The sequence below is a fragment of the Pempheris klunzingeri genome, chromosome 2, assembly GCF_042242105.1.
Source record: "Pempheris klunzingeri isolate RE-2024b chromosome 2, fPemKlu1.hap1, whole genome shotgun sequence".
Taxonomy (NCBI): domain Eukaryota; kingdom Metazoa; phylum Chordata; class Actinopteri; order Acropomatiformes; family Pempheridae; genus Pempheris; species Pempheris klunzingeri.
The window spans coordinates 13,962,216-13,989,296 of NC_092013.1; the positions used below are offsets into that span (position 1 = coordinate 13,962,216).

Sequence of the window (27,081 nt, forward strand, 5' to 3'; positions counted from 1 at the left end):
CTAATGGATCAGCAAGATTCATGAGACAGTCTTATAAGGCTCATTTAGCCAATGATGTGACCGTTTCATTAAAGCTGATGCGGTTTAATCATCAGCAGAGTTTATTAGCTCCAACAAAAAGATGAATACGTCTTGCTAACTGTGCCTCTGTCACAGTGCGGTTCTTTCTGCTGCGTCCTGAATGTGTCAGTGCATACACGATTACATTTATGTTGATGTTTGTGGATTTTATCATGTTTACAGACCTGGAACAGTTGCCACAGTCTTGCAGTATGTTGTAGGAGCTGCTGAGATTACTTAAGAAGTACTGAGTCTGGATCATTACACAACTCCGCTCTTTGGAGTCCATTCCTTCTGCATCCACCTCATCTGCAGCGTCACCAGAGCACAAAGACACAACACATGAGTAACACATGTCAGTTCAACTGATTTATAGGATCGGATTCTAAAAATGGGATTACAAACATATGCATGCTTACTCTTGGCCTAGAAAAAGCTTCAAAACCTCTCCCTGCTTCATCTTTTCTCTACATAGTGTTTGTTTACGGTTGGAGCACTGAGGCTGGAGAAAGTATAACTGAAGTCAACAGCTACTTCCTGAAAGTTGCTGTTGACTTCAGTTAAAACCCAAGTACACGTCTCAGTCTCACAATCTTTCTCAATCTTTGTTTATATGGTGCCAAATGATAACAAATGTTATCTCAAGACTCAAGAATTCAAAATTAAGGATTCAAGAATCCCCAACATGAGCGATCATCAGGTATTAGGTGACTGTGGCGAGGAAAAACTCCCCTTTAACGGGAAGAAACCTTGAACAGAACCAGGCTCAGAGGTGGGCGGCTTTCTGTCGGGATCCATGTTGGGTGGAGGTTGGGGAGAGAGAGAGAGATATGCAATACACGTATAATTTAACCATTAGTCAGTGGTCCGAAACAGTTAATCATTTTAGGAAATATTCCATATGAAATTGTCATATGAGAAGACTGATACTATAACTCCCCTTAAAACCACATATTGGGTGCTCGTAGGTCTTTTTTTTTTTTTTTTTTTTTTTATTGTAGAGAGGCCCTGTATCCCCCTGTGCTTATCTAAGCTACACTTCATGCTGTAGCTTCACACTTAAAACACAGACATGAGACGGGTATCGATCGTCTTATCGAGCTCTTCATCAATCAGATAAGTGTATTCCCAAAACGTACCTATTCCTGTAAAATTCACAAGCAGACATGTAAAACACCAACGTAACATTTAATGACTGAATGTGTCTTGTTTGCACCCACCTGTGACGAACCAACTGTGATAAGCCAGTCCATATATAAACTGCTGGAACAAGGACCTGTGGAGACACGAGGTGTGAATAGAAAGTTAGAGCAATGTATCTTGTTGTGAGTATACTGCTCTACACTATGAGTATCCATCGAATCTCTTTCCTAAGGTCTAGTATGTGTGTACCGTATGTTACAGTTTTTTGAGGACTCACCATGCAGCTGCTGATGTCCACCAGGCCAGGTTTACAAAATCTGCGATTGTGGGCTGAAGATACAGACAAAAAGATCAAAATGTATATGTAATATATCCAGTATGACACATCAACTCTATGACAGTCTACTGTTACATCTAGTCCTCTCTAGTGTTGAAGTTGGTGCTCTTACCACAAACACGCCTCTGGGTGCAGCTCCAGCCTCACTGTTGGGCACCCGCTCACACACAGACTGGTAGTCAAATGACTGCTTGCGGTTGTAGAAGGAGTTGTTGTAGAGAGCGTGCATCAAATAAGGATCAACGTCGCTGAAGAACATTCCCACCTGTGGAGAATAACACACACGGGTAAAGCTGGGTGTGAAGATTAGCGAGAAGCCGTGGTCGGTGTGAAAATTAATTCATTAACTTCACCTTGTTCCAGTCATCCTTCTGATTAGACATGATTAAGAATCCACCGTCATCTATTAAATAACACAGGAGATCCTGCACACAGAGGCAAACATGGGCAGTTAATTAGAGGCACGAAATGTACAGTGCTATGATACAAGAGCTGAATGCAGGAAGCTCAATGAAAATGTGCAGAGATACGTACATCACTGTTGGCTTCGCAGTCCATCTCACAGCCCCTGTTTGGTCCACACTGACACAGAGAGAAAAAACAAAGTTAGCAGCTGAACACTGTTGAAGGACTAAGCCTGTCATTATTAATACTTTATTACCGTATTGCCTTGACGGTTGTCTGTATGGTTGCTGGCAAGAATCTTGAACTTATCCGTCCAGGCTTCAAGATCAAGTTTCACGCCAACCACTGAGAGAAAGGGAAGTTAGGAGAAGAGATTTATTGAGAAAGTTTGAAGATGGAAAAAATAGAAAGGCAGCTCCACATAAAAGCCTCGATAAATAGATGCGGAGCACGGACATGTCCGCACAAAGTGACAATAAACGCAAGCACAGAGGTGTAATTATCTGCTCCTTGCTCTGAGACATTTCTTTTAACATCTATCATCACCATAAAGATTTCTCTTTCAGAGCTGAGCCCACCTGCAGGCTTGATGGTCTTCCCTCCCACTGTGATCTCCACAGCCGTGCTGACCAGGATCCCTATGGTGTCGTTCTCTGGGTTCAGCAGCTCGTCCCTGGCTAAAAGAGGGAAACAAATAGAGAACCAAGTCAGGTGGGGGGTTAGAAACAAAGAGCCACAACATCATGAGGCGCAGCGTGAGATATACAACCCGAGACCGAGGACATCATTCACCTGTTCGATAAGGCGCTCTGAAGATGTAGCCCTTGTTGTCGAGACTGCGGCGGTAATAGCTGGCATTAAACGGCTCAGGGTCTTCCTCCCAGGTTTCTGAAGCCCTGAGATTTAAGAGCACAGACCCCAGAGCTGTAAATCTGCAGTGTGCAAGCTCCTGCTATACTACATGTTTATGAAGCATTTAAAGACTTCACAATTTACTACTTTAAAAGAGAGAAACATAACAGAACTACAGTGCAGCTGCAGACCAGACATAAAGCACACGTACTTGTTTGGAAACACTCTTGTTACACCTCCATCTGTGGCAGCAAACACGGCCAGGAAGCCGTATCTAAACATCGGGATGGAGGAAAAAGACAGAAATCAAGTAAAAAAGGAAGTGAAGTCTAAAGATGGAGTTCCCTCTCAGTGCTGCTAATTGTACTCACGTATTCAAGTCTTTATTCTTCCACACTTTCTCAACCAGCTGCCTGATGATGCCAGTGTCCAGAATCAGGTTATGAAGGAGCAAATTGTCACCTGAACATGATTAGGTAAAGATGACCGAAAAGGGTGCAAACAGCTATTAATATATCAGTTATATCTACATCATAAGGATTTCTCTTCCCTTCCCCCCAAGTCACTCTACTTTTGGACAAATCCTAACCAGAACACACAACACTTGTATCGAGCTTGACATTACACAAATGATAACTGACAGTACGAATAATCAGAGATGCTTGTGGATGTATTTTTGCACTATTTTTCTGAGGGATTTAAGCTTTAAAAAGGATAAGGCTGTCAACCCAGGAAAAAACACAAAACCAACAATGTGTAACTCTGTCTCTTAATCCTTTCTGACTTCCGTACCCTGTCTGTGGTACTCAGACTGCCCCCCCTTCGCTCCTAATGAAGATAGAAATCTTTAAAACAAATAAATAGTTTCATATAAAAGAAAGTAATTTACTGAAGATTTTTTTTCAGTTCCAGACTTATAGACATTTACTGAGTATTTCCTGCAGGATGCTGCTGTAATTGTACAGTATAGGAGACTGACTCAACATCAGCTACAGTGCTCATGGTCATTGCAACAGGTGACCCAGTGCAACAGTGTGGCTCACTGATGTGTTTTTGTCTTTGGACAACAATTGGGGCTTGTGGCTCACAGGAATAAGATATTGCAGGCTTTGTTTACAAAGATAAAAAGGTAATAGTGGGCTAAATCCATTGTTTTCTTGGTCTTTTCATGGATTTTTTTGTGTTCGATTTGTTGACAATAATAATACATATTATCTGCAGCCTTAACCATCAAAGCAAATGTTGATTTAACTAACCTAGATAAAATGCTAACTGTGTGTGTGTGAGTGAAAAGAAATGAAACTCACATTGTTTGGAGTCCGGTGTCACCTTTTCCATGAGAGCAATGAAGTTGAGCAGGAACTCCGTGTTATTATTGGACAGTTCCAGATCATTGCAGTACTCCCTGAGGAACAGACGAGGCATTTTAACTCAGAGAAAGAAGGTGAAAACAAGCACGTCATTTGCACTCTGCCTTATCTGTCCTTTATTGGGGGACACTCAACACAGAGTGGGGGATGCATGAACACTTTCACGTGTTACTTGATGCTATCATGTGCAGCATGCATGTTAAAGCTTAAATTCCAATATGCTGAGATGGCTGTCAATCAAAACAAAATGTAGATTAGACTGCAGAGCTGAGCACAGGCGCCACAGTGAAAGAGTGATTTTATCAGTGTGTTTCCAAATTCAGGTTGCAGCCGGAGGCCAAGAGGGTTTGATAACAAAACAGCTCATGCAAAGAGGATTTCAGTCCGCTTTTCATACATACTATAGCTTTTTTTCTAGTTTCTCATTTTGTTGTCCAAAATCCATTTTAGTCTTAACATTACATTGTACAACCAAACCAATAACATCTACATGTATTGGTGTAACACAGACATACAGCACAACAGCAGCAGCATGCAAAGAAGATTTGATGTGGCTTCAATACTTTGTTGTAATGAGGGGTAACTTAGGGAAGAGAAAAGGTAAACGCATTATATAAGGCTATGATGAATTTTATATTTTCCTTTAATTTGTTAACACTTAAAATGAATGAATGAACGAAACCAACCATGTTAACACAGTGCAAACTCAACATCACAAAAGACATAATTCAAGAAACCAGATGATAGAGAAAAAGAACGTGTGGAGCCAAACAACAGCAAAAACATAAGAAAACAGTACATCGAAAGACGTGAAGACAAGACCAGAAACTGATGACCGTCAATGACAGCAAGCATTCACACACAGGGGCTACCTGGGAGCAATGAATACATGTCCTTCAGACTCAAAACTGTTTGGCAGCAGTGATTCAAAATCTGCAACAGAAAGGGGAAGATTATCCGGGAAGAGCAGTGGGCAGAGCAGTGGGGAGTTGTGGGTACACAGCAGCTGTTCTTCGGAGGTGTAGGGACGCAGGAGGGAGTTTACCATAGCAACACTGAGGTATCATGGGAACACTAGCGTTAGCCAATATGGTGCCTAAAATAGAACCTGACTCTCAATGGACAGCTTTGCTTTAGTTTCACAAGCACTCACACCTTCTTCTTTTTCTTTATGACTTTGTCAACAAACGTTTTCCGATTCATTTGGTTTTGATCTAACATGTTTTGGATGTCTGAGAACTGACTTGCAAGACGTGATGTGCCAGGAAGGAAGTTCTCAGACGGATTAAACATAATGAGTGCTTTTCGATCAGGCAGGCATCAACATGGCCAACTATTGCAGGGGAGGTGGGTGAAGGTCCTGATGGAAGTGGTCACCCCTCAGACTGGCAGGGCAGAGGGCTCGGAGAGACGCATAATCAGAGGAAATGCATTGCACTGTGAAGGGCATGTCGAAGGGCAACTTCATTTCATCAACCACAGACAAAACAGAACGCGAAATATCAACCATCATTAGAGGCTCAACAGTCTGCAATGACTCCAGCGTGTTATTTTCTCATTATGTCATGACCTGTGACCGTGTACAGCAGAGGAATGAAATGTTGTCATTTTAGAGCTAAAATAGAGTGCCCAGGTAGTTTTCCGCCCACAATGCCGTGCACATCCAGGGTCAGGTTTATTGAGGAAGTGTTGGGCCATGCCCCTGGCAGTCTGAGGGGTGAGGAGGGAGGGAGACAAGCTGATGGAGACAGGGAGTACAGAGGGACGACACAGGAGTCAGGCACTGCACCAAGCGGCACCCTGACACCTGACAACATGAGAGGACCTGGGTGGCAGGACACAGCTCAGCCCTGAAGGGTCAGTCTGCGGGCTGCAGCGTCTCCGGCTGTAGACGAGATGCTACAGCAGCTAACAAACATTAAATATTTGTTCTTTTTTTTTTTTTAAATATGGACCTATGACCACAAGAAATCTCTATTTACTATAAATAAATAGCTGCACTTACATAATATACATGTGCTGATACATTATTATAGCTAAGGGGTAGCACCACTAAATTAATACTTCAGCTTAGTGTGTTTTCTTTTCATTATGAAAATGTTACAGCAAACAATTGGAAATATTTTACTGTATGTGGAGTTCAGTATGTTTAAATTAGTCTATCTACTGCAAGAGTGAATTTTCCCCCTATGGGGGATCAATAAAGTCTATCTAAAGAGGGAGTTTGTTTTATTTATTTAAAGATCTGTCAATACCTGGCCTGTGAGAATTAGTGAAGACATTTATTAACTAATGACACTGTAAGAAAAAGAAAGAGAGAGACAGAGTGAGAGAAGAGGGTGAAAGAGAGATGGAGAAGGAAGATGAGTAAAAGAGAGAAATATGGTCAAAGAAAATGACAAGGAAATGAGAGAAAGACAGAGAGAGAAAAGGGAAGGAGGTAGACACAACCCATTTGGAGCTATCCACAGAAGGAAAAGGATTAGGAAGGAGGGACAAAAGACAAGTTTTAACAGAGAACATGAATATCTGTCTTCCTTTGGTGCAGTAGGTGTTTTTTTTTTTTTTTTTTTGCTTCTGGAGCAGCGGATACGTGAGGAGGAGGGTGAGATTGGGGACCAGAGGAGCCATCGTGAGAGATGTGGGATCTGAGCTGCAGCAAGAGGGTGAAGAGGAGAAGAAGGGATAAAAGAAGGAAAAGGGGGAGGAAAAAGAGGGAAAAGGGAAGAAGTCCTGAAGGCAAGACGGGCAGGAACAGAGGCAAGCAGGCTGGGACAGGTGAGGGTAGGAAGGGGAGGGCAGCAGGAAGAGGTTCAGGACGAGAGGTGTGGGACGGAGGCAGCGGTAGGGAGTAGGAAGTAAAGGTGGGGAACGTGGACCAATATGGAGTATACTTGCCCTTGGTGTATGGCACTGTGTGGATCCATCAGAGAAGGAGTGAGCAAGAAAAGAAACAGGGGATCGGGTGGGAAGGGGGGGATCACAGACAATATTTTATTCAATTACTGTTTGAATAAAAATATTGTTTTCTTAAAAGAAAGAAACCAATTTCAGTCAAACAAGACAAGAGAGAAAAAGAAATGAAGAGCAAACATCTTATTTGCAAGAGCAAACGAGGGAACAGAAAACCAACAGAGGAAAGGAAAAAACTGGGAAATCCAGAAAAGGAAAACAGTGAAGACAAAACCAGTAATTTTCAGAAATAACCATGGCCAAACAAAAAATAAATCAAATGAAATAGGTAAAGAGGGGAGAAACAGGGTCTGGACAAAGAAAGAATGAGAGAGACAACATGTGTCCCCATTCAGACCCACAAAATCCCAAACTCCCACATTTGACGAGCCCTTATCCCAGGCCGTGTGGGAGTTTATATACTGAATGATTCCAAAGCTTAGAAACATCTCACACAATCAAAAAAAAACTTAAAAAAAACTAAATCAAACACATAACAGAAGGAAAATTCCCGAAATCATAAAACTCATCATAAGGAGTGAAAAGCATGCATGTTTTCACAGTTTTTCAGAACATCGAATACTTTGAACACAGATGCTTCAGAATCATTACTTGGTGGAGAAGAGGCGAGAGCATTTGGCAAAAAAAATAATAGCACAAAGGTCACCATTATTTTCACCTGAGTAACACAGTAAAACCACAGCTTTCACCTTTCTGTCAGTTGAGTTATTTTTTTCTTCAGCCAGTGTGAAGAAAAAACATCACCATTTTACAGCACAGCATGAAGACAGGAGGGAACAGGGGGCAGTAGAGGAGTCGGGGGACTCAGATATGATCCTGCCTATCAGAGAGCGTAGAGAGGGGGAGACGGGGGGAGAGGAGGGGCGGGGCAGGCAACTCTGCTCGGACACTCCCTATGATGATGTTGGAGACCCCGGACGAAGGACTGAATAAGAGCATAAGGTCATATTTGGGAGAGAGAGAGAGCGAGAGAGGAGGAAAGAGTGGAAAGAGAGACAGAGAGGGAGAGAGACAGAGAGTGAAGGATGCTGGGTATTCCCGGGTACTTACACTGCACCTGAAGGATCTGGTCACTCAGGTTGGCCTTGATGTGGTTCTCACTATATGTGGGCAGTACCAACCCTAGACTGAGGTAACGAGGCAGACGCAGAAAATCAGAAGCACGTTATGACAGCACATATAAGCTCTCCAACATACAAACACACACAGCTGGACTTACAGACACAGCTAGTTTAGAAGGTCCCATGAAGCGGTAGCATTACTCCTTTAATGTGATGTCTTTCCTTTTGACACCAGATGTTGAAGCATGCCATTAAACACACAATCTGTGGAGTTTTTGAACACCAGTAGCACAATGAAGCAAAGTCTTTACTAGAGATGCCCGTTATGTTTGTATGTGCACACACTGACTCACTCACACACACAAGGGTGCATACGAGAATGTGGTGTGTGAGTGCAGGAGTATGAAACCATTTGCAGTTTGTCAGGTGGAGGTTATGTACAGAGAAGCGCACAAATGTACCAGTAACAGGCTGGCAGAAGGAACTAGAAAAGAGTAGATCTTAACCTAGGTGATGATCCCTCTATTACACCTAACCATAACCATAACCATAACCATAACCTAAATGCGGAGGGGACCACTACAGGAAGCACTATCTGATGGGTGGAGCAGACTTACACACAACAGCTGTCAACATCGGATCTCTTACAGTCAACATTATGGCGAAGATGACAGAAACTGGGATTTTATTCATGTCCTATGGATCATATGTGGATCCTAACATATGTGGTATGGAACAGATGCTCCGGTTTAAAACCAGACCAAACCTTTCTATGGAGGACAAAATGTGACCTCAACATACTAGGTGAGGTTTCAGAGATTGACCACAATAATGAGAGGTTGTTCAGGATAAAGACATAAATGTGCACAGAAGATATTAAGATGATCAGTCCAGTAGTGTGAGAGATTAGCTGCAGACAGACAGATACACACACGCACGCACACGCACAAGCACGCGCGCACACACACACACACACACACACACACACACACACACACACACACACACACACACACACACACAATCCCCTTCATGCTTACGCCTGGCAGACTTAACAATGAATGTAAATGGTATCTATATGTACTGTATAAACTGATGGGTTATTAGTTACTGAGAGAGAAAGTCAGTTTCATTTAATAGGACAGACTGAAAGGTGGAAATGTTAAAATTTGTGAGGAGTTCATTTGTTATACTTTATACAAAACACTAGTTACAGCATCGTCCAGCATAAAATCTGCACTGAACTGAGGACTTGAACTTCCTGGAAAGCAGTGCATCTTCAGTACTGAGTCCCATATGAACTCAAATCCAATAGTCAGAATAGACAGCTGACAGGTCCTCGATCTGCCACCCTGCTGTGACAGGGTTAGTGCCTCACTGTTCCCAAACAAAGCAGCTTCATTTGGAGCAAATTAATTTATTACAAACTGGTCTAAAGTTAATGACACTAAATCAAATTTGCTTGATTATGTTTTATCTGCAATTTGAAAGTATTTTAACCAAAATGAAATGAGGGCCAAGCTATTTTAACAGACTTTTTGGTTGTTTCTTGGCAGCGTACATTGAAAACACAGCACTGACATATTATCGCTTTATAAAGTTAATATGGCGAATATGTTAACAAGTTGGTTATTTACCCATCGAGCAGACACACTTAGAACAGTAGCATTTATTTTGAGTTGTTTTTCTGGCCACCAAATGAATATAAGTCCAATATTCTCTCTCTGTTTAGCTCTTGTTTAGTCTCCACCAACTCCTGAGGGGAATATCTGGTTTGACTGATAAATATCCACTCTGTTCACCAGCAGTGGCTGAGTCTGCCTGGCATTCGGTGCTGGCCAGGTAGCACACAGTGGGTTTATCACAAATCTCTGTGAGACAAAACTAAAACATTAAGTTTGAGGGTGGAACAAAGAAACAATGAGATAAAAGATGCTATAAATCTCTGCAGTGAAAGGTGATTTTGTTAGAGTGCCCCTTTTATATTACATGTAGTCATTCGGTAAATTGTTAATATAAAAATACTGATCTGAGCAGCCTTAAGTTTTAGTTTCTGTTTAAATGAAAATACGAACCTTTTTTTTAACAAATCTTCCAAATAAAAAAAAAGTCTCTTTAACTTTAATATGCCATCACTATGGCATCGTAGTTTGATCTACAAATGCTTTATGTTACTAAATATTTACTCCTCCACCAAAGCCAGAAATTAAAGAGAGAAGAAAACAGAAATCCATGTCCCATCTCTTAATCTGTGGTGCCATACAAAGCTAAAATATAACTCAGTAAGAGGATTAATTGGAACAGATAGAAAATCAGGCTGTGACAGTATCAGGTTCAGACTGAGCCACAGCGACATTCGATTATCTATAATATAAAGCCAAATTAGATTTAAAGAAACATCCAACGTCCCCAGTTTTATGTGCACATAAAGCCCCATGTGCTGCCCTAAACTCTAAAGTGTAGCGTGCATGACAGAATAGAGCTTTGAATGCCTGGTTAGAGTTAGATTTGACTTTTGCAGGCAACAACTGTAACACATGAGGATTGTTAAATACACTGGAATTTCCCTTTGATTTGAATATTAATAGAAGTGTGCAGCGAAAGCCTCACAAGGATTCAGCGAGGACCAGGCATGCTGCCAGCAGATGTAATAAAAAAAAAAACACACATCAGGCATTTGTAGGACTATTGAATATCACAAACTGCAATTTGCAAAGTGTTGCCTGGAGGAAATGTCATTACAGTGCAACCTCAAATGTTCAACCAAGTTCTGAGATGAATAACTACACAATTAGTTTGTGCTTAGAATACTGTGGAAGATTGTAATGAGGGAGAGGAACAGTTCTTTGATCTGGGTTATTCAGATAAATTATTTAGTGCAAATACAGAAGGCAAACGAGACAGTTGCCTTTATTCACTGATTTAGTCTATTATCCAAATGCGTGCTAGTGGCAGCTACAGCCAAACACTGCTGGTTGATGAGTAACAATTGTCAAAATGCAAGTCTCAGACTTGTGACTTGAACTGGACGAATCAAAAGTATCAAAGTTGGACTTCACTCACACGGTCAAGTTGCGTAATCTTTCGGTCTGAGGTCAGGTGATGCCTGTTTGATTTCAAACCTACCTGTAATCTGTACCGTCCACAGGCGTCCACGTGTACGTCCGCGCGGCCTCGTCAATGTACCTCTGTTGACAACCACAAGGAGACTCTGATAAGTCACACTGTCACATCCTCAGCGAGTTTCTCTCCATAATTGGAGGGAAACAACAGATCCTAAACATACTGAGTGATTCAGATTCATTACAACACCATTCAGGAAGGTGCTACTTTGGATCATGATTGAGTCTCATATATTGATGACTTGCCTCATCAACTGACTTAATGAGCGTCTTGATTTTCCTTTGCCCTGGTTTGCCATCAATCATCTGTCGACGGATCTGAAAAGCGCAAGAGAGAGAGAGAGAGGGAGAAAGAGAAAAAGAGGTGCTGCAGTGTGAGAATACTGATACTGCATACTGATACATAGAAAGGCAAAAACACTTGACAAATAAACACATATTAACAACATACAATACCGTGTGGAAGCCTTAGGCAGGTGTGAGGTTTTTATTGATTTACAAAATGCAAAGTGAACTAACAGAAAAATAAAATAGATCGTGTGACCACCCTTTGCCTTCAAAACAGCATCAGTTCTTCCAGGTACACTTGCACAAAGTCAGATGTATGATTAACCTCTTATACCAAATGGGTGCTAATCATCATTAGTTTCATATGTGAAAAAACTGGGTGAGGAACAGCCAAACTCTGCTACCAAGGTGAGGCTGTGGAAGATTGTTTCATGTCACAGGTCATCATGGCAAGACTGAGTACAGCAACAAGACACACTGCATCAGCGAGGTCTCTGCCAGACAAAGATTTTAAAGCAGACTGGGGTTTCAAGATGTGCTGTTCAGGCTCTTTAGAAGAAGCACAAAGAAACGGGCAACATTCAGGACCGTAGACGCATGCAATACCATGAAGGAGGCGTCTGATTGGCCCCAAATTTATTCTGCAGCAGCACAATGACCCCAAACATACAGCCAATGTCATTAAGAACTATGTTCACCGTAAAGAGGAACAAGGAGTCCTGGAAGTGATGGTGAGGCCCCAACAGAGCCCTGATCTCAACATCACTGAGTCTGTCTGGGATCACATGAAGAGACAGAAGGATTTGAGGCAGATGACATCCACAGAAGATCTGTGGTTTGTTTTCTAAGATGTTTGGAACAACCGACCTGCTGAGTTCCTTAAGAAACTGTGTGCAAGTGTACCTGGAAGAACTGATGCTGTTTTGAAGGCAAAGGGTGGTCACACCAAATATTGATTTGATTTAGATTTTTTTTCTGTTCACTCACTTTGCATTTTGTAAATTGATAAAAAAAACAACTGCATTTTATATTTTTGAAAGCGTTCTTACATTACGGCATTTCTTCACACCTGCCACACAGCACTGTATATTAAAAACACAGGTTGAGTATCGATGTTTCAATGAGGTTGTTTCTACCTCCTCCTTGTTGCTGTCCTCCAGCTCTGCGTCCAGAAAGTCCAGAGTGACGGGCTCCCTGAAGTTAATGATCTGAACAGAGAGAGAAAGCGGGGGAAGACAGAGGGAGGGAATGACGTCAGTAAGCAGGAATAATGTCCAAATTTAGCTTCAGAATCGGATGCACATAAACTCATGCAGGGCGGCGTTCATAGTTGGGCCTACTTTGGGACGCAGGTTGGGATGCAGCAGTACATAGCCATTTGGGTCGATGGCAAAGGTGTAGCCATTGGCTCCAAGCTGTATGGAGAAAGAGTGAATGGAGAAGTGACTCAACAATCATCACTATGAAGGCGATATGAAAGTGGTGCTGTGTACAACATGCTCACTCTGTATGTAGGTGTCTTCTTTTTGATTTCGTTGATTGCGATATCTACTCCCATGACTCCGAGGATGAGCTGGTTCTGTATTAGAGAACATATGAGGTAATTATTAGCATTTGATCCACAACCACACTGACATCAGAGCGTCAAACAGAGTTGCTAGCTGTGCTGTGAGATTACTACGAACATCTCCATTCCATCTTTGACTTATCACTTTCTGTGCAATCTGATTAGTCCTTTTTTTTTTTCTTCTTAAACCAAGTCGGTCTGCAGCAGCATCACTGCTTTAAGTCTGTGTGATAAGCTCAGAGTAAATACTTTGGTCATGGACACTGAAAGCTGGATACATCTGTGCTCTCTGAATGATAGCAGATACTAGAGGTGGGTGGCTGTGATGTCTGTTGTCACCTCAGGGGGGAGGTGTTGCCCAGAAGAGCAGCAGCTGGGTGGTCGCCATTACAAATGACTGATGGTGGTCAACAACAGCAAAGAGAGACAAAATAAAACCTGAGACCCTCCTGCGACTCCAGCTCCTGATTCCATTTAAATAATCTTATAGAGCATATGTGTCCTCAACCACATGAAGGTAAAGATCAGTTAACACAAAGGATGAACTGAGGTGTGAGTCATACTGTGCAAATGTTGTGTAAGTGAAAAAAGTCCAGCTATTTTCTGTCGCAGTGTTGTTTTTACCTGAGAGCTCACAGTATCAGCCGTGAGGTTGAAGACTGGCATCGTCCCAGTGATGACAAGGCCCAAACCCTGATAAAACATAATTACACCTTCAAACCAAAAACTACAAGCACCTGGAAATTAAACAAATAAACTGATATTTGAACTAAGTAACAAAAAACTTAAATGAAATTGAGTAAGTTAAACAGTTGTCTCACTAAAACCACCTGTAGAATTTGGCCTTTGAGAATAAAAAGCTGTGATAACATAATCTTAAAAACAGTGTAGCGAGAACTGGGCATTTATATATATATAAATTAATATTATATAAATATTAACTCGGACAAATTTAAGATGTCATGGCCTGATTTTGCCCAAATGGTAAAATAATGCCAATGTTGAATTAGTCTGCAGAAGAAATATTAGAAATTCCCAAAAAGGTTACATTAAGGGTCAATGAAATAAAATGTCCTTTCAAGTTCTCTCTCACCAGAGCATCCTGGTAGACGTTTGTCCACTGCACCTGCTTGGCTTTAGGCCCAGCCAGCACCATGGGACGACCCAGGACGTCCAGGTACTCCTGCAACAGCAAAAACACACACACTAGGATGATCACACACCATAAACACACATAATCAAACAGACGTTTATAGTGGTTGTCATGTACAGGCGTTAAAAGCAGAGAGCTGGAAGAGCCTTCCGACGTTCATCTGTCATAAAACTATAAGACCCTGACCGGCCTCCTCTCAGTCACCACATAAACCAGTGGGCCACCGGCAGTAGCATCCCGGTCCTGCCGAGCCATAAAGCCTCCAGTCCTGAGACACTCAAGGCCGTTTTTCATCATTATGAAGGAGCTATTAAAAACACATTAAGGGTGTCAGTGGCACGACGTGCAAACAGGCCATTCTCCCCGAGGCTCCACTGTCATCGCCGGCACTGTGAGAATGTCCCACAGCGATTGTGAATAGAGGTGAGGGGTTAAGTCCACTAGTAATACATCATATGCACTATATTGTTTTGTTCTCTGGAGCCACCTCGCACAACAGCTGAGATGTCTTTTTTGTAAACAACCTATTGATCATGTCATTTTGGAAAGGGTGTGTAATTGGTAAAATTGAGTGACCTCATGACATATCAAGCAACCGCACAGTTTGGAGGGAAAAGTGCCTGCCGGGGACGGGACGATCCCACTGAGAGCCTTAGGTGTCTTGTTAAGATAAAGAACGGACATAGCAAAATGATTCTCTCATTAAACTGACTGTGTATAATTCTACCAACATTTACCACGGCTCGACATTCCTCCTCAGTGTACTATTCAGCAGTCGGTGAGTCATAACACCAAATGTCTATCTTTGTGCATCAGCACAATATAGTCAAAATGTAAAAACAGAACCAGTGGAAATGCAGCAGCTCTCTCAGGGTCAGTTGTTAATTTTAAAAACATTAATTTTCACATAATGACAAATTTCCATCCGCTTCACAGCGAAAAGGGAAAGATCGCAGATTTCTGACCCCTTGTATCGCTCCTCAATACACAAAAGGGGTGCCCTGTATAAGCATACAGCTATTTCAGTATTATGCTTTTGACCGTTTGTTTTTCCATCGCCTGAACAGTGAGGTGCTGACAGGCGTAACCTATTCTATTATTAGCTCAATAAAAGTCCGGTTTAACGCGCCACAGGGAGATATTCCATCAGGACAATGACAGCCAGACCTTTTCACGGGATATAGAGGAAATTTTCCGCCTGGCAAGAACAATCTAGGAAACATAAAAAGTCAGCAACTGGCGATATGCAATCCAAAGGAACCAAAGCCAGATTTACTCCAGCAGCATTCCTGCACGTTGATTAAACGCTATTGTCTCCCTGGGTACCGTAACAACCACAGAGATTGGAGGGAGTAAACTCATCAGTATATTCTCTCTTAAGACAAACATCCAAACTACAGCCTGTCCTGTTACTGTTGCTCCACTGAGATCCTGTGCAGAGATGGATGAAATAAGTCAGCAGAATATAAAACTGCAGTTACACAAAGTATAGTACTATTTATTATCAGAACTCCACTCTTCCTACATAATCGCATGACTCAGGTCGGTATGAATAACAATTTTTTTGCCATCTGCGGTCCATCTGTTATTTGAATGTTGTCATCTTAGTCAAGTGTGACTATGTGACGAGTGTGTGTTGTTGAAGGGCAGAGTACGGTTAAATAATGTGTCTTCTGGGCCTATACAGAGAGCTGTAGTCACCCACCTTCAGAAAACCTATTAGAATAAGTGGCAGTTCTCAGAATATAAATATGCCAGAGTTAATGGAACAGCTGACAGTATATTCTGGGCCTGATCGCTCACCGGGGCTGGGGGGGGGGGGGGTGACATCGGAGGAGGGGTGTGCAGTAGCTCCCCCACCTCTCTTTCAGCAACTGAGTCAATTTCTACAGCTGGAATGAGGTTATCCCAAGGGCCTCTAGAAGCTCCAAGTGCCTAAAGCAAGTGTGTGTGGGGGGGGTGGTGGGGGTGGTGGTGGCAGGGCCCTTGGTGTGTGATGAACCCGAAGTATGTGTGTGTGTGTGAAAAAAAGACCGAAAGAAAGAGATAAAAAGAGATCTGAACGTCTACATCAGAGGGTCCAGGAACATTATTATAGAGAGACCACAACCCCATTTGTTATCGCTCCATCCTCAACTCTGTCACTTCCTTTCTGTAGTCACCCAGCTGTGTTGTCTTCTGTCCCTTTGTTATGGATTACTTACAAGCATATCTACAATCAGTATAATTATCATCAAAGCAACCATGAAGGAGGAATGGTTAAATGGCTTCTTGCTTAAAATTATCGCTTTTTTGTGTTGATTGTTAACGGTGTATTCAGTAGCTTGTACACGTATATATCTTACCTGGGTGTTGATTCTGATTGCCCCGATCGATGGAATTTCAAAGTAGTAACCTGAAGATTAAGAGGAGAGAATCAATACACTATTTCAACAGAAAGCTTGCATCCAGACTGCTTCTGTCATATTGTGACTACATTAAGACTTAAACAGTCGTGATGAATACAAAAGCGATCCATTTGTAGATTGGAGTCTAATCTCTTCCATGTTATTAGATACATGTAAAGCCATCATCTCCAGCTGATGATGTTGGGCCGAGCATTACAGAGGTTGTGGCCATTGACTTCTCCACACTGGTGTTGTGCTGTAGGACGCAAATGTGGAGGCTCATTGGGAATGCTGAGCCCCGGGCTCTGCTGCTGCTGATTAGGAATGGAGGAGAGTGACCGACTGGGTCAATAACCACGCCGCTCCCCAAGTTATTAAAGCCATGAGTGTTTATACAAAGAGCCGTGAAATGGAGACAGCATCCCCAGAATGTTAAAAGGCAGAGATGACTCTCATTATTTTGATACATTATGCACTTTGCCACAGTGGTTTGTGTCGAGACTCGCCTTCTCTGTCTCACTCATTTGCACATGTGAGCATGCAGACATTATGCACTCACATGCACACACACACACACACACACACACACACACACACACACAGACACACACACACAGACACACACATCTCTGCAAGCACAAGGTACAGCTCACACACACACACACACACACACACACACACACACACACACACACACACACACACGGCCATTTGTTATAGTTTTGTTCGGAGCAGTAGTTTGTCCCAGTGCCTTTGGCAGCATGCCAGAGAGGTGGCATGTGTGATTGCAGGGTGAAGCTCGGTGAAGAGAGAAAAATAAAGACGGTAACTAAAATCTAAGACTGTAGCGAAGATCCCCTCTGTGATGTACGGGTTAACAACAGAGGTCTGCTGTGTGAGGGGCAATTATGAATTTAATCAATAACGTATTTTCTTTGTGAGACTCATTTACATAATGTCTCTGCGCTATTAGAAGTCTGATTTCCTCGAAACATCATCCTCAGATTGATGAAGTGGTTCAGGTCTGTTCTGAGACAAATACAATAGGAAATTTGGGACTTTTGGGACATTCATTTCACTATGAAATATATCATATCCACTGAATTTAAAATATATCATGTCTTTTTTGACTAAATGCTTTCTTCATAAAGTAATTATGTTAGTTATGTAGATGAAGTATATGCTGTGTCAAGTATGAGTTTTCCTTCTATATGTTGACCAGTACGAACTACTTTCTATTTTTTTCTAATCAAGATTTTTGCTGAGACACCATTTGAACTTGTGTAAGTTTACCCAATAAACTTCATGGTGTAATTAAGTAGTTTTTTCTGTTATGGATAACTATCATGAATTCATGGGACAATTCATTCCTAGTTTGGGATTATAAACCGCACCTTTGTCGAAGTATTAGGATCACCAAGGCAACAAATCATATTTGCTGCTTTTATCTTGCATTTCACCTTTTACTTAAAGATAACTCTCCCTTCTGTTTTGGATTTTCTTTCACTGTGTGAGAGCATGGAGAAATGGTCTCATTGTCCTCAGCGTCACGGAGAGGTTACTTTCTTCTTAAGATGCCATGGAAGCTCAAGTGAGACAACAACCAGCATCTCCGAGTGGCATAGCTGTGTGTGTGTTTGTGCTTATGTGTGTGCTTGTGTATGTGTGTGTGTGTATGAACGTTGCTGCTGTTTGTCAAATGTGTGTATGTCACGGGTGAAGGGTTAGGGCCTGTGGAAGTGTCAGGGAGCTGGCTCTGTTGGAGTGAGATACCAAAGAGGAATAAGTACTGAAGATATCAGAGGACAGCTCCATTGAGGCTGGTGTGTCAACACTATTGTGTTATGTTGGCATAGACTTTAGTACCATGGTAATCACTACAGTCACGAACAGCAAAGAGCATGTTGGCACAGAGGCGTAATCCTGGACTTTCCCCAGTCTGACAGGGAGATGGCACGGTAATCATCCTGCTACCAGACTCCTCCTGCTAATTAATAACAACTTCTGGGGAGATACTTCTGAAGCACTTGGCTCCACTGGCAATAAGCTAATCAGCAGCAGCAGCTAGCCAAGGCTTCATACATACAGCTAAAGGCCTCGTAAAGGAGCGGCTTCAGATAAACTACAACACAGAGAGACAACATTAAATCAAACCGCAAAACAGAGGAAGAAAAGTAGGTTGGTGGATTAAAAAAAAACAACACTGCTCAAAACTGAGCACAGGAGCACCAGTCGGAGCTAGGCTGGGTTTAAATAAGCTGAGTCCAGATGAGATTCATGCGGACAAAGTAGCTGACAGGAAGAGCAGCTGAATCATATGGGCTGTCAGTCTGTCAGAGGCCTGCTTGTTGGGTTATTTTAGGGACTGTGGCCTCTTCAGATTAATGAAATATTGATTGGAACATCTTGTGTAGTGATACAGATGCCTGGATAAATATTAGAGATGATGGGTTTGTAATGGTGCAGGTAGGTTTTAATACTTTATTTCAGACTTTTAAACAATCGTTAAGAGTACTTTACTCTCTGACACAGAGACACAGCCAGCATAGCTGATGTTGATGTTAAAGGTACATCACTGCGGCAAGGTTTAACCACTGGAGATAGGCAAAAACACCTATTATAGGGGGTGGTGAGTCACTCTTTTTTAGTTATAATTACATATTTACGGTATGTATGACAAGTTCTGTGGTGAGGAGTGTGACCTCACAGCAAGAAACTCCCACAGTCCTTTGTTCACCCTTTAACAGGTCCACCTTTTGCCTAGTACATGCTGGGGGAGGATCAGTACCTCAATGACCCTAAGTATAATAGGGGAATGCAGCAAATTAATGGATTTATGCATTTATTTGTGTCCATACGCTAACAGTTGTAACTTTGTAACGGCATAATATCTCAGACTCTTTCTTTTAATCTCCAGTCTTTGCTCACTTTATGTCTGGTTATAGAAAGGGGTCTTAAGGGTCAACATTATGCTCTTCAAACCAATCATCAGACCACACTTGTGTTGCTGTGTGCTGCTCGGATGTCTCGAAGAACAAATGCAACACCTTAATGCTTAGTTCTATTTTTTTTTTTTTTTAATGGGTGTTTCACTAAAATGCTCCGAATCATCCAATGGATGTTTTACGCATGACGGAAAAATCATCCATCTATGAAATCACAAGGTGCATTGTGGACAAGAGGAGCCAAAGATCAAACCACCAACCCTGAAATAAATGGTCAACCTACTCCACCTCCTGAGCCACAGCCAGAAGCCATATTTCTCTTTTATATTTTGCATACAATACAAACAAATCCTTTGATAGTTAAACTTACCTTTATTGGCACAAGCTATCCACTGCAAAGGGGTGACATCATAATTATGCTGGCCTACAGAGAAGGTGAACACACGAACCTGGATGAAGAAAAAGACAAAAGAATGAATCATACGAAGGCCATGCCAGAATAAGAAACAGACGGAATAGAGCAAAACAATACCATGCAAAACTCCGTCTGGATGCCAATAAGGTTACTGTCATGTGACAACCATAATGCACAAATCTTCAGTATGATTAGATTAGCCTCTCAGTCAGCTCACACAACTGTCTCCAACACAAGACCGCAGTGAGAGAGTTGTCAAACTGCAGATTATTCCTATATGACAGCAGCCGCAATGAGGGAACTGGGTAGTAATGGGTATCAGAATAAATATTGGTGGGGCTCTGAAATTGGGAAAGAAGGGCTGGGAATGACAGCAAGACTGGAACAAAGACAAAACTGAGTATCTGTTGGCTGTAATTTCATAGGCTCTGATGATAGAGTGGCTAATTAGTCAGCAGGTCAGAGCTGTTAACACCAGCAGGCAAACAACAAAAGAGACAGAAGAAGAGAGAAAGAAAGAGAACATACAGACAGAGGGAGGGAGATAGTTGAAGAAAGGCCAAAGAGATGAATCACAAGTGGAAAAATCTAGAATTAAAACAGCTAAAATGGAAGTGAAGAAAGAGCTGCACAGATTGGAGAGTTTGGCGTGTCTGACAGCCTAACTAACAGAACTGCCTGTGCAATAACGAGACACTGTCAACAGAATACAGTGGGAGAAAGGCACGGAAAAGGGCCTGCAAAGACAGTTTCTGGACATGCATGATCTCTTAGGGTAGCACAGCGGGTGGATGAATAGATAACGGCCTTATGGGGACAGACTCACTGTTTTGTTGGGCCAGTTGTACTTTTCAAAGATTTCCTGTGCACGATCCTCGCCGCCATCTGTAAACATCATTATCATCTTATTGCAGTTGGCCCTTGGGGCACTGCTCTCCTGTGGCACAAGAAGAGAGAAGAGGGAGGAGAGGAGAGCAAAGAAAGAGAGGGAAAAGAGGGAGACAGGTTATGGAAAGTGCAAGAATAGAAGGGGGAAGGTGACTGTGCAAGAACATCATGTAAAACAGTGTGCTGCTATTGTATATATGTCAAAGAAGAAGTTAGCACAATACAAAATATTACATAGATATTATGGTAACACTTCTACTGATATATATCCTTCAATTATCCGGGTAAATGTGTAGGCTTTACCGTCATACTGAGGTAAAATATCATATTATTTTCAAATACTATTCTGTATTCTTCTTTGTCCAACATTCTTTTCAATAAATCCATCTAAGCTTTTATTCTTAGCTTTTCATCACACATTTACAAATTTCCTAGTTGGTAGGCATAGGCTTCCTCACATTATCATAACTTTAGGATTTCATTTGAAATATAGAACATCACTCTAGCGTTAAATTTGATTGTGTCAGATGCACTTTCATATGCATTTCAGCACTACATGCTCGTAGCCAGGCACCAGTCTTTAGCATTCAGATTTGGTACAAACCCCCCTGCCTGCCTGCACGGCAGCTGCCATTGATATGCAGGCCAGCGGCGTGTCAATCTGACAAGATTCTAATAAAGATAAATAATATTGCTACAATTACATATTTTTATTGTGCTTCTGCCACCAATCACTGGTGTGAGTCTGCCACAGACAGCGATTAAAGGGGCCTTTTTATTTCTCATTCTGCTGGCAAGGGAAGGTGGGAGGGGGCAGCTGGCACTTGGCTCTATGCCTCCAAGCCCACCAGAGGAATATAAAGTGTCTGTGGCTGATCTCCTTTGGGCTGCGCTCATCAATCATCCCATCAGAGCCCATTAGGGTGGCAGCCTCTTAAAATACACAGCAGCATACGGAGCTGAGGCAGCACCTGTGTCGAGAGCACGTGGCCGCCTGCTGCTGACACACGTCACCGCTGTGCTGGCTGCTGCAAACGTTAGCATCGCTCCACCGCAACAGTGGTTATCATCAGACCTACCTATGACAATGACAGGACTCTGGAAATGTCTTACACAAACCTGGATCACTCACTGTCAGTACTGCTTTATCACTGTTAATTTAGTTTTATTAATTGGATTAGACAGTAAGCCTGACAGGATGTATAATAACATGCTGAAGCGTGTTATTGACGACTTTCACAAATTCTTTAGCCACAGTCAAACATCCACCCTTGCATTACTGTTTTCTGAAAGGCCTGTTGGCTCTTACATTGAGAAGCTGCTCAAAGGCGAATGTGAAGCCAGACTTGTAATCTGTGGTTCCTTTGGCTTGCATGTGCATGACGGCCTCCTTGAAGATCTTCTTGTTGCGAACATTGGCTTGGACCAAAGTTCTGAAGCACGGAACAACGGCGTCGGCTTTTTCATTGAACTACAAAGGAAATACAGAGACACACATGAATGTACTCTACATGTATTCTATTTTTTTTCCCAGGCAAACTCCCCACCTCCCCGCTAAATCTACAAATTAAAATGTGTCTGTGGAAAGAATGTGTATTTCTGGGTGTTTTGTCTATCACATGTGTGACTGTTTCATGGCAGCAGGATGCAGACGTAGGTGTGTGCAGATGTAAGCTGCCCTGCTACTCTCTGCCTGGCAGTAAACACTGGTAATTACAACTTTCCACACAAAGAACAGGTGCACCTGAAATGCCAGTGCAAACCACTGAGCAGAAACCCAGCCAAGGTAATATCATCTGTCTCATCTCATCCACCAAATTAGCTTAAAACTCTGTGTGTGTGTGTGTGTGTGTGTGCAGGGTGTACACATGGCCTACATTTTTGTACTTGTGTGCTGTGTGTCTATGCGTGATTACAATATTAGCAGCAATGTCTGTAATAACAGGTTTCAAATGTTGTATTTTTTTGAAGGTCAACTTCAAAATCTACTGACATTTTCAGGACAGATTGATGTAAAACATTATGTGCGAGAAAAGCTGACATTTCTCATGGGCTGGTGTTGTGTCATATTTAAACTGTCAGACAATGAAATCCAGCACACAAAAGCACTCAGAGCCACATATTCAATATTCATCACTGTGTCATTTCCTAATATCAAATCTCTTGTGACTTTAAATGTAAGGAAAAAGGTAGCTCTGAAATAAGATGAAGAAAAACAAGCTGGGTTACATCCACTGTCTGTAACAAGTAAGAAATGAATCTCACGAAAAAAAAGTCTGTATTATTAAAACTAATTATATAGCCATTACAGAAGTGAGGCCACAGTTTGTCATAAATAAGTGTGCTGAAGCATGCAGACACCAGAGATGATGTTTGATGATTATTTTCAGCAAATTTTTGGTTATTAATGCCTTTTGTGTTTGTAAATAATTCACAGCAAGCTTTTGTAAGCCCTCACTTTCTTTATAGGGGTGAAAATCAGATGCGTTCCCACCCAGATTACCATGCTCATTTCTTGCTCTTAGAGCTGGGATTTAGAGGCATACAGTGGCTAAGAGCAATGGATTATGAAGGATTACTGAAGGAAGTCTCCATACAGAGCCACCACACCGAGTATGTGGATGTGTGTGTGTGTGTGTGTGTGTTATCTGGCCTGCTATATAGGATAACGTTAATATTTCCCTAAACATTAGTCCTAATAGAAAGCTTGGTAATCAGTAGAGAGTGAAAGAGAGAGACGGACACAATCCCAGACGGACACAATCCCAGACGGACAACGATGGTGCAGGAAAAGCAAATTCACCACAGTGAGGAAAGTTTCCACTGCAAACAAACAACTGAGAGCAGTCTGAGCCCACTGTGCTGTTTACTGATTGCCCGCTTGAATTACCACCAGCTTAATGAATACAACAAATATTTGTGCCATTGTTGTTTTCAGGATGTGATGTGTATCATTAATCACAAATCATGACCTGCAAGCTTCCACTTACCCTGGCCACATTCACATAGTCATCATCTGATAACGTGTCCAGCATCTCCACGACAGAGGTTTTCATCAGCTTCAGAGTGAGTCCGCTGACACTTCCACTCCTGCAGAAAAGACACAAAGACGTACTTAGTCGCACACTTATGAGAGGAGAGGTCGTGCTCATGCCCATTTTCCTAACTTGTGAAGGACTGGTTTAACTGTTTTGTCTTCATATTTAGGCCTCTGTTAAAAATCACATCTGTTTTAGATGGTGATGTGGTGGTAAGTGAATTTCAATTAATGAGAGAAAATGAGCAGTGATCGCCCTCCTCTAACTTTAGGTTATCCTCAGACCAACAGGTGGCACTAGCGCCCTTTGATGGAGACATCCACTCCAGCCGGGGGGGGAAATGTTAAGAGAAGAGGCAGGGAGAGGAAGTAAGGAGTGAGATACTCACACGTCCACGATGATGACCATGTCCTTTGGAGACGATGCGCCTTGGATATACCTGCACAAAAGACACAAAGAACGGGCTTTAATTTGTTCCAATAATCTTTAGGAATTGCACTAAAGAAAGAAGCCAAAGTCACAATGAGCTGAGCCATGATAATATGGAGCGACCATGTCTGAGCCCACTTAAGCTACAGAATACTGAAAAGGCTTATGTGCTTAGAAGAGTTAATAAGTTGTGTTATATACTTCAGTGTTGGCTACAGCTACTGTCGTCTGACTTCAACAGAGATACTCCTCTTTACTGAATAACAATGCCTCCTCTAAATAATTACTGCAAGCCAAAGTAATTGCTAGTTTATGGTCTAAGTATATAATAACACATTCACAGCAATGGCCTGCACTGAGCTGTGCAACCTGCTAAGCACAAGCTATCACTGTAAATACTGCCCTTTTACAAGCCGTGTACTTACTGAGTCTAAAAGTTGCAAAAAATGTACATCTTGTGTATCAACAGAGGATTTATACAATTGTTAATCAGTATCAATAATCTAATTACTACTTTTAAAAAGCCTGAGACTTTTGTGTTATGTATAAAAACAGGCATTTAATGTTCACATATTGCCTTTTTGCAACATGCTTATCTCAGCTCCTGCTTAAATTAGCTTGTTTCATCTTTCTTTGTCAAAAATGTGACATTCATATCAATTATATCCACCGTGAGCTGTGGTGGAGACCTGTCGATGTTGTCACGAATAATGGAATTGGAATTATTAAAGACAAATATATATAAATATACATTTGAGGACTTAACATGAGCATAAATTACTTATTAAAATGGACTTGTCTGCAGTCAGACTTTGGTGATTCATACAGTCTAATGTGGTTTATATTACGTCACTTGAAATTTATATAAACTTGTCAAGGAGCAGCCTGAGTGGTGTTGGCCTGTGCTGTGGAGAGCCTGTGCTGAGCTAAGTGCTGTCAGTAAAATAAGATAGCTGATGTTCTTTCCTTTGATGACTCATCAGTTGGGCGTCAAACACATTATTAACTCTGGCGGTCTCTTTGTTGGGGGGAGGCACAAGCTGCTTAAGACCATTATGCTTCTGCTGCAAAGCAACTCCTAAAATAGGGCTGTTCTGGGTGTGTGTCAGCCATGTTACAGCGTGGGCCCACAGGGCAGAGGCGGTACTAAGCTGAACTAGCAAGACCAGACAACTTGTGTCCTGGAAACGGCGCACACATAACGTCTGTCCATGGGTGATAGAGGATGACATACGGGGGAATCAAAAATTCCTTCATTCTGTTCCAGTGGCAATTAAATTCACATTTACCCCCGATACAATGAGAGCTGAGATTGATGGACATTATAGGCTTTTCTATGGCGCACTGGGAAGGGGGAGGGGGTTTCAAATGTGAGTACTAGTTTGACATTCTGAGGAGCGAGCAGGCAAGCAGTTAGCAACCGTCTTAGGCAGAGGCAGAGTAATCATCAGGGGTCTCTTTCTGCTGATTATCAGCCGTTCCGCTGAGTGTGGAGAGAAGCCAGCTGCCTGTGGGCCAGAGAGGCTCTTTTCTTATGCTCGGCCAAGCTGATATGGAGGTAGAGCAACAGAGCCCCGGTAGGCTTCACCACTGTTCCCACTAGTCTCACCGCTCCCACTCACTGGCAGGCGCCACTCCAACCTGCAGAATGACCCCTGACCCGTGTTGAAGTGACGTCCCCCAGCACACTGCCTGGGCTCCTCAAATCTGTTTTTCAGACACAACCCGGGCCCCACTCTGCTGAAAAGCTGCCTGAAACCCCCAGATGGAACAGAGGCTCGGCACCAGCACTGCCTCACAAGAGGTCGATTAGCTGAGCATGCCCAGAGTGAACATGGGCAGAATGTATGTGTGTGTGAGAGAGAGAGAGAGAGAGAGAGAGAGGAGGGTAGGGGAGGGAGAATCCAATTATTTTCAATAATAAAGAATGCCACATCAAAGGTAGAACTTCCACAGCTCTCCACAACTGTGTGGCGTATGAAATCAGGTCTGGAACCATGAGGCATATTGGCATGCATGACTTTTATCAATTTAATTACTGAAATCTTAATTTGAGGGAGTGAGAGGGAGAGGAAGAGAGAGCCGAGACTCCACACAGTGGTGGCGGCTTCTTTCTTTCGAGCGGATGGGTTTGTGAGAGCGATCATCGATGCAGGACGGAAACTTGGTCAGAATGTGGCCCACGTCTCCACTACCGCAGGCTCATGGACGGAGACACCCCGTCTGGAGATTGAAGGAGGGTCATTTGGTGACGGCTGATGCCTGCAGACCAACTGCAGATTTTCATTAACTTCACTGGTCAGTCTATTTCTCACAGAGGAGAATGGTCCTTTAATGAGACTTGAAGTTATTTTGAAGGGGCTAAATGTTAATTATAAGGCAATGCAGACCTCTATTACAACTAGTCATTATAGGTCATCGTCCACACCCAATGTAAAACCTCACAATGGAGAACTGTGCTAGCTTTAGCCCTAAAATCTGCAGAGAAAATATCACTTTCAAGCAGATCATTTCTCTCTAACTGTGAAAGAGGCAGCATTGATCAGCAGTAATGGGGTTTAGGAGGAATGTGTGAGCAGTGATGGAGTAGAGAAGAGTAACACATGAGCCAGGATAGCGTCACTCTACACTGAAGCTATAGTGCTGCC

The 27,081-nt window shown here is 42.3% G+C and overlaps 1 protein-coding gene across 1 annotated transcript in view; it reads right to left on the minus strand.

The window, feature by feature from the left end:
* Positions 1 to 27,081, minus strand: part of cacna2d2a (calcium channel, voltage-dependent, alpha 2/delta subunit 2a) — a 140,187-nt gene that overhangs the window by 1,920 nt on the left and 111,186 nt on the right. Inside the window, exons 9-35 of the mRNA XM_070844091.1 lie at positions 24,393 to 24,443; positions 23,957 to 24,056; positions 22,276 to 22,437; positions 20,905 to 21,015; positions 20,034 to 20,112; positions 16,677 to 16,726; positions 14,272 to 14,361; positions 13,803 to 13,871; positions 13,116 to 13,190; positions 12,952 to 13,026; positions 12,748 to 12,819; positions 11,570 to 11,641; positions 11,328 to 11,389; positions 8,191 to 8,267; positions 5,040 to 5,100; positions 4,105 to 4,202; positions 3,169 to 3,259; positions 3,009 to 3,071; positions 2,738 to 2,841; positions 2,524 to 2,622; positions 2,202 to 2,290; positions 2,075 to 2,122; positions 1,894 to 1,965; positions 1,653 to 1,805; positions 1,481 to 1,533; positions 1,281 to 1,336; positions 246 to 369 (exon numbers count right to left, since the gene is read on the minus strand). Of these exons, the coding sequence (XP_070700192.1) occupies positions 246 to 369; positions 1,281 to 1,336; positions 1,481 to 1,533; positions 1,653 to 1,805; positions 1,894 to 1,965; positions 2,075 to 2,122; positions 2,202 to 2,290; positions 2,524 to 2,622; positions 2,738 to 2,841; positions 3,009 to 3,071; positions 3,169 to 3,259; positions 4,105 to 4,202; positions 5,040 to 5,100; positions 8,191 to 8,267; positions 11,328 to 11,389; positions 11,570 to 11,641; positions 12,748 to 12,819; positions 12,952 to 13,026; positions 13,116 to 13,190; positions 13,803 to 13,871; positions 14,272 to 14,361; positions 16,677 to 16,726; positions 20,034 to 20,112; positions 20,905 to 21,015; positions 22,276 to 22,437; positions 23,957 to 24,056; positions 24,393 to 24,443 (2,256 nt within the window). The remainder of the gene's footprint in view (positions 1 to 245; positions 370 to 1,280; positions 1,337 to 1,480; positions 1,534 to 1,652; positions 1,806 to 1,893; positions 1,966 to 2,074; positions 2,123 to 2,201; positions 2,291 to 2,523; positions 2,623 to 2,737; positions 2,842 to 3,008; positions 3,072 to 3,168; positions 3,260 to 4,104; positions 4,203 to 5,039; positions 5,101 to 8,190; positions 8,268 to 11,327; positions 11,390 to 11,569; positions 11,642 to 12,747; positions 12,820 to 12,951; positions 13,027 to 13,115; positions 13,191 to 13,802; positions 13,872 to 14,271; positions 14,362 to 16,676; positions 16,727 to 20,033; positions 20,113 to 20,904; positions 21,016 to 22,275; positions 22,438 to 23,956; positions 24,057 to 24,392; positions 24,444 to 27,081) is intronic.